This window comes from Microtus oregoni, unplaced genomic scaffold, assembly GCF_018167655.1.
Source record: "Microtus oregoni isolate MIOR12 unplaced genomic scaffold, Mior012 000173F_ref0000288, whole genome shotgun sequence".
Taxonomy (NCBI): domain Eukaryota; kingdom Metazoa; phylum Chordata; class Mammalia; order Rodentia; family Cricetidae; genus Microtus; species Microtus oregoni.
In genome coordinates this window covers 715,080-727,903 of record NW_024544829.1, presented here as the reverse complement: position 1 = coordinate 727,903, position 12,824 = coordinate 715,080, and the positions used below count along the sequence as shown (strand labels likewise).

Sequence of the window (12,824 nt, the reverse complement as noted above, 5' to 3'; positions counted from 1 at the left end):
TTAGCATCAGCCCACATCCACTTCTCCTCTTCCCTCCATTTTTGCAAATCTCACAGACCACAGTCCTTGAGGCCTAAACATTTCCGCGTGTTTCCTGAGAATAGTCCCACAGAACCACGATAGTCATTAATCAGATGCCGGACACTAGGGCCATTGTTCAGAGCTGGGTCGTTCTGCTTAAATAAAAAGGGCTTCTTTAGCATTGTGTAACTAAATCTTCGCTAGGCTGAAGCTCTGTGGAAATAGTTTGAGTCCTTCAAGCCAGCTTTTCAACTCTGTGAAGCTAGCACAGATAGGAGCAACCTTCAGTCACTACCGAGGGCACGTTCGTCCACATAGTCTACCAAATGCTTGGCTATTGCAATGCTTGTCCAATCTGGCTACAGGAAAGAACTCTTTCCAGGCCCGTGTAATACCCCAGGACTTCCCTGGCTTCCTGAAACACCCAGATAAGCATGGGGATGCAGGTGTGGGGACAGCCTGTGCAGATCTCCAGACTTCAATCTGGAAGTAGTATTTCCTTCTCCAGTCTCCTACCTGCAAGTCCTCCAAACCCTTTCTTAAATTGTCCTTTTAAAATGATTCTATAAAGATCTTAATATAAAAACTGAAGCTGCTGGAGGGACCCTTACAGAAAACACTTCAAGAAAGAGCGCAGAAGGAGCCCAACAGTACAGGAAATAACTTCAAGAGTTGACAAATGGATCATATACAATTAAAGGGCTTCTGCACAGCAGAGGAAACCTACTGCCGGAGTGAAGAGACAGCCTACAAAATGGTAGCAAGTCTTGGCCAGCTATACTTCAGAGAGGTGGCTAACATTTAAAACACATAAAGAAAAGTGAGAAGGAGAGGATGGGGAGAGCTTGGGGGAATGGGATGGTTGAGATGGAGGAAGGGTGGATATGGGAGCAGGAAACTATATATCTTAATTAAGGGAGCCATTTTAGGGTTGGCAAGAGACTTGACTCTAGAGGGGTTCCCATGTGTCCATGGAGATGTCCCCAACCAGTTCCCTGGGCAGCTGAGGATAGGGAACCTGAAATGACCCTATCCTATAGCAATACTGATGAATATCTTGCATATCACCATAGAACCTTCATCTGGCGATGGATGGAGATAGAGACAGAGACCCACACTGGGGCACTAGACTGAGCTCCCAAGATCCATATGAGGAACAGAAGGAGGGAGAACATGAGCAAGGAAGTCAGGACCGTGAGAGGTGCACCCACCCACTGAGACAGTGGGGCTGATCTATTGGGAGCTCACCAAGGCCAGCTGGACTGGGGACTGAAAAACTATGGGATCAAACCGGCCTCTCTGAACATGGCGGACAATGAGGACTACTGAGAAGCCAAGGACAATGGCACTGGGTTTTGATCCTACTGTATGTACTGGCTTTGTGGGAGCCTAGCCAGTTTGGATGCTCACCTTCCTAGACCTGGATGGAGGAGGGCAAAAGCAGGTGGATCTCTGTGAGTTCGAGGCCAGCATAGTCTACACAGTAAGTTCCAGGACAGTCAGGGATACACAGAGAAACCCTGTCTCAAAAAAAGGAGGGGGTGCTGTGGGAACTCCTTCAGCCTTTAAGATACTGGCACACCCTGGGTGTGGCCATATGTACTAAATAAAGAACCCTTTACTACACTCCATTCTGAGCTAGTGTGGGACTGCTTTATTGTAATCGCCTATAGGGGGTTAAAAAGTGGTCGATTAAGGCACTAGATGCCAGTCTATGGCATCCATATGCATGCATGCTTGGTCTCTCACGCACACGCGTGCACACGCGTGTCTGCACACACATACACACACAAGACTGCTAGAAGGCTGGTCTCAGATGCAACCAGCTGTGGATGTCAGAGGTTTATCAGAGGTTTGTTTGATCCTGCTGCTTTCTGGGACAGATCATGGTAGACATAAGGGGAGCATAGAATATTTTTTATGTGCTAGGAAGGAAGAAAGTGACAGGGGAAAAAAGATGCAGACATTCGGGCTGGAGAGATGGCTCAGTGTTTAAGAGCATTGCCTGCTCTTCCAGAGGTCCTGAATTCAATTCCCGGCAACCACATGGTGGCTCACAACCATCTGTAATGATGTCTGGTGCCCTCTTCTGGCCTGCAGACATACACACAGACAGAATATCGTATACATAATAAATAAATAAATATTTTAAAAAAACAAGATGGTGTCCTTCTTCAAGGACAGAGGAGGCAAATCATAGCACCAAAGCAAACTTATGAAGCTCAGTACTAAGTTATAAAGCCATGGAAATATAGGAACATATGTCTGTTCTGATTGGCCAGATAAGCAGATAAACGGAGAGAAGGAGGGCTTGCTTTCAGCTTAATGTCAAGGGCTAATAAGTATTCAGTGCGGAATCTCAGAAAAGAGGAACTGTGGGAAATGATCATACGGCAACCATCATAGCCAAGAATAAGCAGGCAGACAAGAACCATTGGCAAATACTAACTCTAGGGGAGATCTTCATAAACAACAGGGCGTTTTCATGATCCTTAACTGTTTCTCCTTGAGCTGTTGGTTAGTTGTGCTGGGGAAAGAATAATATTGGTGTTGCACAAAAGAACACATGAACAAAGCTACCACCTTATTTTCTGAGAGTCTCTCATTGAAGCTGGGCCTCACTGATTAGCTAAACAGCAAGTTCCAGGGATTCTCCTACCTCTGTCTCCTCGGCCCTGGGATTACAGGCACACACAGCATTCAGCTGTGTGAGTGTTAGGGATCAGAACTCAGGTCTTTTTGCTCACCCGACATGCTCTTTACTGACTAAGCCAGCTTCTCAGCACCTAATAATCTTGATAACTTTTTTATTCGAATAAATCAATCAAGGAGTGCAATAAATTATGGTGGCTCTCTGATTTCATCCAATCCCATTTGTCAGCCCCTGAACTTCTTTCCTGTACAACTGGGGTTCTTTTCAGAAAGTGTTTGCCTATGCTTGTATTTTGAACTGTTTTCGCTATATGTTCATTGGGAAGTTCCAGTGTTTAGGGTTTTATACTGGGATCTTTTTTAACATTTTTATGGTTTATTTAACTTTATTTTATGTGCATTGGTGTGAAGGTGTCAGATCCCCTGCAACTGGATCTTAAGACAGTTGTGAGCTGCCATGTGGGTGCTGGGAATTGAACCCGGGTTCTCTGGAAGAGCAGTCAGTGCTCTTAACCACTGAGCCATCTCTCCAGCCCCTATACTGGGAGCTTTTATCCATTTTGAATTCCTCTTTTTGTGCAGAGTAAGAGATATATGTCTTACTTTATTCTTTTATATATGGGCATCCAATTTTCCCATCACTGTTTGGTGAAAAGGAAACATTCATTTCCAATTACTGTTTTTGACAAAAGTTAGGATTATACATGTATGAAATTGCCACACAATAAATAAAAATATTTAAAGCAGTTATAAAGATCAACAAAAAAGTATGCATGAAAATCCCACAGTGAAACTTTTTATGCTAACTCAAAAATAATTTTCTATGAAGATACTATCTGTAATCTTTCCTTTAAAAAGAAAAGAAAGCTGAGCTGAGGAGATGGCTCAGTGGGTAAGAGCACTCGCTGTACGAGGATGGGGACAGGAGTTCAGATTATCCACACCCCCACAAAACGTCAGGTGTGACCCTGTGAACCTGTAACCATAGTGCTGGTGCTTGGGTGGGAGGGAGACAGGAGGCTCTCTGGAGTGTGCTGGCCACCAGCCTAGCCAAAGAACAGTGAGCTCCGAGCTTAGCAAAGGCTTGAGAGAAGAAGGCAGAACACAGCAGAGGAGGGTCCTGGATACCAGGCTTCTGCAGCTAGTGCCTTCACCCACGGAGTCACCTGACTAGAACCTTTGATCTTATTGTTTGATACAGGGCCTCACATACCCAGGATAGTCCAGAACTTGCTACCTAACTGAAGCTGGCCTTGAACTCCTAATCCTCCTGTCTCTGTCTCCTAATTCTAATATTACAGGCTTCTGCTACCATGCTAGTTTTAAAGGTGGGTGGGGGAGAAAGGAAGGAATGAAGGGAGAGATGGAGGAAGGGAGGAAGGGAGAGAAGGAGGAAGGGAGGAAGGGAGAGAGGGAGGAAGGGAGAGAGGGAGGAAGGAAGGTTGTCTTTTCAGCGCTGGGCAGATGTGTCAAATGACTGACTGGTTGCTTTAGTTTCGCTCATCGCATAAATATTTCCGGGTTTCTAATCTGGCCAGCTGCCTAAGCTGTTCCATTATCACTACTGTGGAAGAAAACCCAAGTCTTGTGCCACAGAAGGCTCCTGACTTCACCGCAGCCACCCTTGGTGGTGTTTCAGGATGCAACCACTTCAGGGACCACCCCGCCCCTGTGGCTGTCAGCCAGCTCAAGGTCCGACCGATCTTGGTAATACTTGTGAAATGGGGGGAGCCCACTCTCCTTAGCTAGGTAGGATGGATTGCACTGTCCCCTCTGTACAGCTGTGGATGTGAGACTCGCAATGACTTTATCATAGTTGTACTGACAGCAGGTGAAAGAGCAGAATGTCAAGCCTGAAGTTTCGGATTCCTTCCGAAGCTTTTCAACACCGTCCCTGAGCAAAGATGTCTCAGAGCGTGGAATTGAAGAGCATGCCTCTGTGAGTCACGGGCTCAGTCAGGGCTTTTGAGGCAAGTGATGGTTGAGCTGCACTTCAGCTGAGTCACGTAAGCCTTCAGTGGTTTCGCTCCCCCCCCCCCAGGAACTCCAGACTTAGGCTGGACAGCACAATGACTGTGGGCTAGGCTGTATGTCATCGTTCTGGGTCACAGTGCTCGCCAAGTCATTGTCCATTCTGGAAGCTCTAACTGTTTGAATTCTACTTGCAAAATTAAAAAATAAAAGGCATGTCCATGGGTTTTTTTTTGGGGGGGGGTGGAGGGACATTAAGGACCACCTCTTTAATTTTAAAACAACAGTAATCAAACAAAATAAGAAATACAGGCTCGCAGTTCAGGCCTACCTTTTGATAAAGCAGAGTTGGCATCAGAAGAAAAATAACTGAAAGGAAATACCCATTTTCCTTTGTGCTGCCATTAAAGAACTCCTACTTCCTCTAACTTATATCCACAACCTCTTTATTTCCAAATTAGAAAACTGTCCTGTTCCTATTGATCAGTGAACTACTTTAAAATTCAGCTTCCAAGTACCTCCACTGACCTACCCAACAATCATGTTCAGTTGCGGAAGCCGGGAACGTTCATTTTAACAAGCTTATGCCAGCCAAGTTTGCAATTAGCTCATGTACAGATAAAGAAGAATCGCATAAGACAGCTTTACAACAAAATGCCTGATCCAGGGAACTTAGGAAGTAAAGAGAGCTCTATTTTGGCTCATGGTTCTGGAGATTCAAACCTAAGATTGGGCAGCTCCAGTGGATGACGGTGACAGGTGACACATGCACATAACCAGAGAAACCGTGGTCACACCATGACCCAGGATGCAAAGGGCCTGGATGAGTTCAGACTCATTATTCCCTTCCAGGAAATACCCTCAGTAACCTAAGGGTCTTCCAGTCGTTTCTACAGGAATGCTTAAAGATTCACCGGAACCGTCCAATAAATAGCACTACGCTGGGGACCCAACTTTTACACATGGACCTTTGAGGAGTACTCATCAAAACCGCAGGGGATTATGTTTTCCTTTGAAAAAATACTGAGGGCCAGCGGAGCCGGCCTGGAAGGGGCGGGCATCTGCGGGCCTTAGAACCGCCCTCCACGCCTCCAGGCCGAGGAGCAGAGAGGGAGGAGGTCACAGCCTGAAGGTGTAACAGAGACAGCCACTCCCTCCAGCCTTGTGAGCAGTGAGCTGTGAACTTGAAGCTGCTAGTCAGTAGCAACCAGCAGCACTGAGCACCAACACCCAGAGCTACCATGGCCTACTGCCAGCAGGAAGGGAAGGATCAAATCATATTTGTGACCAAAGAAGACCACGAAAGTCCCAGCAACGCAGAGCTGGTGGTCGACGACCCCAATGATCCCTATGAGGAGTACCGCTTGACACTGCCAAGTGGAGAAATTAACTGGAATTGCCCGTGCTTTGGGGGGATGGCCAGCGGTCCTTGTGGAGAATCCTTCAAATCTGCCTTCGCCTGCTTCCATTACAGCACGGACGAAATCAAGGGGTCAGATTGCGTAGAGCAGTTCCAAGCCATGCGGGAGTGCGTGCAGACGTATCCAGCCGTCTATCCCCAAGAGGAGAATGAGGCCAACGGTGAGAACAAGGATGAGGACAAGGGAAACTTCTACGAGGAGGGCAAGGAGGGCAAGGAGGACAAGGAGGACAAGGAGGACGAAGATGGCGAGGAGGGCGAGGAGGACAAAGAAGAGAGTGAGGAGGAGGAGGATAACTACTACGATAGCTACTATGTGAAGGGAGAGGAAGACGATGTCTACTACGAAGGGGCTGAAGAGTGGGAGAGCGACTATTACGAAGAGGGCGACTTCTACTATGAGGAGGAGGAGGAAGATGAGAACATCTACTACGAGATTGACTACTATGGGGAGGAGGAGGAGGAGGACGAGGATGTTTACTACGAGGTTGGCTACTACGAAGTGGAGGAAGAAGAGGAGCCAGCACAATCGGTGGAGGAAGCAATTGGCACTGAGGCCTCTGCTGCCACCAAGCAGTAGCCAAGTATCTAGAAGTCCCAGTCCCCAGCTGCCGCCGCCCTTTTGCTTAAGCCTCAGGACTTTCTGCACAATAACCGCCTTCCGATAGCCCTCCACGAAAGCACCTTTCCCTCTGCTGTTCTACGCTCTGTCCTATAGACAATAACTTACCTTGATGATCAGGGGTCTTGGCGGCTTGCCATATACCCTGAAGAAAAGCGGTGTGTGTGGTGTGCGCCTGCACCCTACATAAACCTACCCCCAGCACACTAGGTCGCTGCTCAACTGTCCTCTCGAGTGCCCTGGACTTTGCTGCCTTGAAAAAAAAAACGTGACATTCTCAACAGTCAAAAGTTGTTACTCAAGAAAGTCTCTCGTGAGTAAGCCGACTTATGCTGATCCATTGTGTTCCTTTTGGTAGATTTTATAAGTCTTTGGGAAATTAAGTAGAGGCCGTTCCTGTGGGAGGAGCGATCAGAGCCTCGCCTTGAAGTGTGTAGGGGCTGCCTTGCTTCATCTCTGATATGCTAGCTTGTGCTGTTTGCAGTGCATCCAGGTTCTCGGGTGTCTACAGTTGGAAAGTAGAATTTGGATCCTTTAACTCCCCGTTCCTTGCTAAGTGAAAGGAGAGGGTGGTTTGGGGGAAGGTGCTGCTTGTTTTACAGTTTCAAAGGCCTGATTTGGGGCTCCTGCTCACTCAATACAGTCAGTTGTAACATTCTTGAGAAGTGGGGACCAAATGGTTGCCTGAAAAGCATCCAGAAGGGGATGTGGTCTGAATGAAGTATTCAATTAAAAGAAATGATTCCTTTAAAAAAAATGGAAGACAGAAAGAGAATGAGTTCTAAGACTTCGGGGGGAGGTATGTGGGGGACAAGGGGACAATGTGGAGGGAGAGGGAGGATATGTGGGGGGGAGAGGGAGAATATGTGGACTCATGAATGCCACAGCATTCGTGCGGAGGTCAGAGAACAGCCCAAGGCTGTCACTGTCTGCTTACCACCTTGCCTGAGGCAGGGTGTCAGCTGGTTTTCGGTTGCATATGCCAGGCTAACTGTCCCTCTGGCTTCTGGGAATCCTTTCTCTCCCTTTAGGAGCCATGGGTCACAGACGTTCCTGTTGGCATGTCTTACTTCTCTCTGGGTTCTGGAGATTCAAACTCAGGTCCTCGTGCTTGCACAGAATGCACTTTTACCCACTGTACCATCTTCCAGCCATTTTTGGTTGGTTTGTTTTTTTTTTTTTTTAAATGAGGTCTTGCTGCAGTGTGGCCCAGGACAGCCGTGAACTCTTGATCTTCTGGTCTCAGTTTTCCCAAGTGCTAGGATTACAAGTTTTGTTGCCACACCCTGTCATTAGATCTAGTTTGGGCACCTAAGAAAATCATTTACACTGGCGAGATAGATGAGCGGGTATAGGCACTTGCCACATGATGACCTGAGTTCAATCCCTGGGACCCGCATACTGGAAAGAGAGAACCTCTGACCTCTACACACAAATAGTGGCACACACAGACCCAACACACACACACACACACACACACACACACACACACACGGAATAAATAAATGTACTTTTATTTGTGATATAGAGAAACTGGACTAGCTTGGTCTAGAAGAGGTGAATAGAAATAGGAAAAGCAATCAAACTATTAAGGTTGTTTCTCTCATCTAACTACTAAACCAGGGCTAAACTTGCTTAGCTTCCAAGATCAGACAAAACGGCATGTTCATGGTATGGCCAGTACCTAAGGTTGGTTTTCAATTGTATTAGTATATTAGATAGAATGACTTACAAAGGTTTTGAAAGTGACCATTACGCAGTCACCAGCATGGTTTTTGAAGCAGAATTTCTGAAGAATACATGCTGCTGTTTTTCAGCTCTTCCCAGGTGACTGCAGTGACTAGCTCTGCTCCAGAGGATGACGTCAAGCACCATCAAGTGGAACAATTTTGATTAGTTTTTCTGCAAATGTTCGCTTCTCTATGCCCTAGGAGGCCGTTCCCATCTTCTGTGACGTATGGCTTCTATTTATGGAGGACCTACTATTATGAGTTTAAGGTCCTTCCTGACAGACAGTAAATCATCTGCTGTGACTCAGGAGAAAATTCTTATTAATGAAAGAAAAGTCAAACCTCCCCATCACTGACAACAGTGACGTCACTCTCCAGGCTCATCAGGACTCATAAAAATGAATGAGATAGTAATACAGATAGGCAGGGGTGGGTATGTTCACTGAAGAGATCACCCCCCCCCCAAAAAAAACCCTGTTCTTTCTAAAATGAATTCCAGAACGTTTTTTTTTTTGTTTTTTTTTTGTTTTTTTTTTTTTTACCAACCCTGATATTAAGACTCTAATTTTCCAAAAGAAACTCACCTGGTTATTGGGCCACTGGGCAGACTGACCAGCAGCAATGGGGACCTGTGTGATCCTGATTTGCCTTTTCTGCATGGGCTAACCTATCAGTTGACTTCTTCATTCTTTAATAATCCACAGATCCTTGGAGTATCACACCATCAGAGAAACTACAAATGGAAATGGCTGGAAAATGGCATCTGGTCTTCAGGCGTGGGGAAAGAAGATTTAGTGACATGATTTCCTGGTCAATTGGTGGCTTTCCAGGGGTGCCAATTTGCCATAGACTGTGGGTCTGGCCAACTGACTCATTTTGTCCCCGCATCCCACCTTCCTCATGGCACATGGTCTTTTCCTGGATGGTGGTGGTTTTTTTTCTTCCATTTAATGAGAAAGTAGTAAGGTAGGTGAAATGTGTCTGCTTCCTCAGGATGTGTTTTGTGTCTCCTCAGATACCCTGTGGCTTCTCACCTCCTACACTGTGCACCCTTAAAACGAAGTAATTAAGATCCCCAAGATCTCAGGAAAGACCTTCTGGAATTTGTTCACAGAGCCCCTAGTTTGAAACTTCGATTCTGACCTCTGATATATCAAACCGGAGAAGACGTGACTTTGGAGCAAGGCCCCTGGAATCAGGCAAGAAGCTGTTGCCTAAGGCCTGTACTCAGGCTGGCCTGTGCGTGTGTCTTTTGCACGTTTTTGAAATTCCAGTCGTTCCCCCCATAGGGTGCTCACATTTTGCTCTGAGACCTGTTAAAACATGAAGAGCCCTGGAGGTCTGTCCAACAGATGAGGTCCCTAGGGTGTCCTCAGGCTCTGTCTGCAAAGTTGAATATTTTGTTGATGTGGCAAGTAAACATGACAATTGAGCTAAGAGAGTAGTGCGAGCTGAGGTACTAAGTCTGAGGTAGGTCTCCTGCTGCTGGCCTTCTTCTTGGGCATGGGAATGACAGGACTCCTGCTGGTCATCCTCTTTGGTTTCAAGGCACGGTGAACAGACGTTGGGAAGTACAAAGCACGCTAGGAATGTGCAGTGTTTGTATGCCTGGATGATACAAACACAAGAGCATTCCTGTAGCATCCCTCAAGATAATCGCTACGAGTCTGACAAAGCTTCTGAGGCTTGAATCTGTACGTGTCTGTGTAACTCTAGGCAATTCTATTTCTCCCATGTTAACCTCCAAACTCTGTGGTCCTCCTGGAAACAGCCCTTGCCTCCCCCATTTTCCCAAAAGTCTCAAAACTTGGTCTAGCTACCCATCCCCATTTATTTTTCTCATCTGTATCTCTCTACTAGGACTATGAGCAAAACAGAGTAATTCCCTTATATTTTCCTTTCTTTTTTAGATTTAAAGATTTATTTCTATTTGTGTATGTGTGTCTTCTGTCTGTGTCTACCATATGTAATATGGGTGTGGCCGCCCATGGAGTCCAGGAAACGGTATAGGACCTCTTGGAGATGTGGTCACAGATTGCCTGACACGAGCGCTGGGAATCAAGCCTGGGTTCTCTGGAAGAATAAAGCCCACCCTGACAGCTTCCTTTGGCCCTTCCTAAGTCCATCTGCATGATTACAGATGGGAGTCTTACAGGTGACCTGTCAGAACTTGTTGGCATTAATAGTGAACATTCAAGACCTCACAGATTCAAAAGCGCTGTCATATGGGAGTAACAGGTGAAACTCCTAAACTATGTCTTGACTGATTCTTTTCTTTTCTTTTTTCTTCTTTTGTTGTTTGACAGGAAAAACCAACTCAGGCCATGAGATCAACTTTTAATCTTCTGTGGAAAGCCTCAAAACAGGAAATGCACACCTCTGATCAAGAGAAGGATGAACACGTTTTGTAAAACTGATTTCCTTTGGGTCCATCTTCCTTTTCTGAAACAAAAAAATAACTAAAATGATTTATAGAGCAGCCAAATATCTTCTTCTACCTAGAGTTCATAGAGATATGTATTTTTCTCATGAGACAAGAAAATTCATTTTCTTATACATGTTCTATTTTATGACCTAGCATTTCCCATCGAACAAAAGGATCTTAGTGAAAACCAGGGGAGCAAACCTAAATAACACCATTAGTGGTGAATGGGAGCTCCATTGCCTTAAGCAAACAACCCTGGGCAAAATCAGTTCTCAACCAGTATGGTCATCTGTAAATGATATGAATTTGCTTATTTTTTGCAGAGTACTCTTTTTGTTTAAAGCTATATAAAGAAAATACTTTGATATTAGCTGATTTACCATTGGTCCCCTGTAAAAATTAAAATTCTTTTTGACTAATTTGGTTACCTCCATAGCTAGAAGGGTACCTGTAATTGAACAAATTGATTTTTGATTAATGTTTAGAATACCTACCATTCAGAGGGTTTGCCAAAATGAATACAGAAAAGCAAACCTTCACTGACAAAAGACTATTACACTCAATTCACAACCAGCTGTTAAAGTTTGACAATAAGAAATGAATGAACAATCAGACATAAATGAACACAGTTCATGAACAGACACTTTTCTAAATAAGACCCCCGACTCCTAGCATGATGAAATTGCCATTTCTTAAGATGGAGATGCTCCTTGGAGAATTGCATACCATGTTACCTTACACAGGGCCATTTCCTTACTTCCTCTCCTCTAGATCTGCCCACTGATGTAGACTGACAGATAGCCTCATAGCTTGCTGCAGTTCTAGGCCAGGGGTGATCAAATAAACACTGTTGAGATCTGGAAAGTAGAATTGGAACATCAGCCATTACACCTTGAAGGTTTGGGTCAGGTGTCAGATACCACTGCAGCTTCTAACAGTCTCTAGTGATGGATGATATGGGGCAAGGGTAAGCAACAGCTGGAACCTCAGCTCCCGCTGGATCTCTTCCCTCAACTTTCCTGAATCCAGGGCCAGGTTTCTGTACAGATCAATGAGAAGGGAGTTAGACCCTTCTATAGGTTACCTCTATCATCAAAGTTCAAGGCAGTGAGACCAGACAGACTTGTTCTCACTGGTCCCAGTTAAACCTTGTACATTCCTAATGATCCTTGATGTCTTCTGCTTCATGCCCCGCTTTTCTTTTGCTTTGCACTGCTAGCCTGCCATGCAATCAGGCTCTCCCTCTGAGAAAGAAGCAACAGCCCTTCATAGATTCTAGTAGCTTCCCTTAGTGATCCCTGGTGGATAATGGCTTCTGCGCTCTTATCCTTCAACTGTCTTCTCCCACCGCTCAGTTCCCTTGCGTCTCCTATGATCGTGTGGAGCCTGATTCCTATAAATAAATATGTCATTCCATAGCACACACAGCAGTTCCAATTTCTTGTTGAAACGCCACCGATGCACTGCTAAAGGAGCAAGTTGTCAGGAGTTCAGCTTCAGTGTGTGAAATTTAGATTTCCTATTCAGCATCCAGGTACCTGAATATTTGGAATAGGAAGCTTAATGCTGTGAGTAGTATGTGGTCCATGCTAGGGATGGAAACTGGCAAGCCATAACTGTACAGGGAAAGCCTTGCATAAGACTAATGACATCATCCAAGTTATTGGCTCCTAGATCAATATCAATGTACAACTGATCTTAAAGCCATAAGACAAAATGAGGTCATTGAAGCATTAAGGGTTAGCAGAGAAAATTCAGTAAAAATACTGGATAAAGAATGCTCTAATATTAAAAAATGTAAAGTGCCAGCTGTGGTGTCTCACATTTGTAATCCCAGCAGACTAGAGAACTGCCATGAGAGCCGGGCGGTGGTGGCGCACGCCTTTAATCCCAGCACTCGGGAGGCAGAGGCAGGCGGATCTCTGTGAGTTCGAGACCAGCCTGGTCTACAAGAGCTAGTTCCAGGACAGGCTCCAAAACCAC

The 12,824-nt window shown here is 45.5% G+C and overlaps 1 protein-coding gene and 1 long non-coding RNA gene across 2 annotated transcripts; both read left to right on the top strand.

Annotated features, from left to right (window-relative positions):
• The first annotated feature begins 5,879 nt into the window (after window positions 1–5,879).
• LOC121445312 (mitochondrial intermembrane space import and assembly protein 40-like) lies at window positions 5,880–6,955 on the top strand. Its single transcript, XM_041647375.1, has one exon. The coding sequence runs from the start codon at window positions 5,886–5,888 to the stop codon at window positions 6,642–6,644; it is 759 nt and encodes a 252-aa protein (XP_041503309.1). The 5' UTR covers window positions 5,880–5,885; the 3' UTR covers window positions 6,645–6,955.
• Window positions 6,955–11,115, top strand: LOC121445313. Its single transcript, XR_005973910.1, has 3 exons — window positions 6,955–6,999; window positions 9,121–9,382; window positions 10,723–11,115. It is a non-coding gene; the product is annotated as an uncharacterized LOC121445313 (long non-coding RNA).
• The last annotated feature ends 1,709 nt before the right edge of the window (window positions 11,116–12,824 follow it).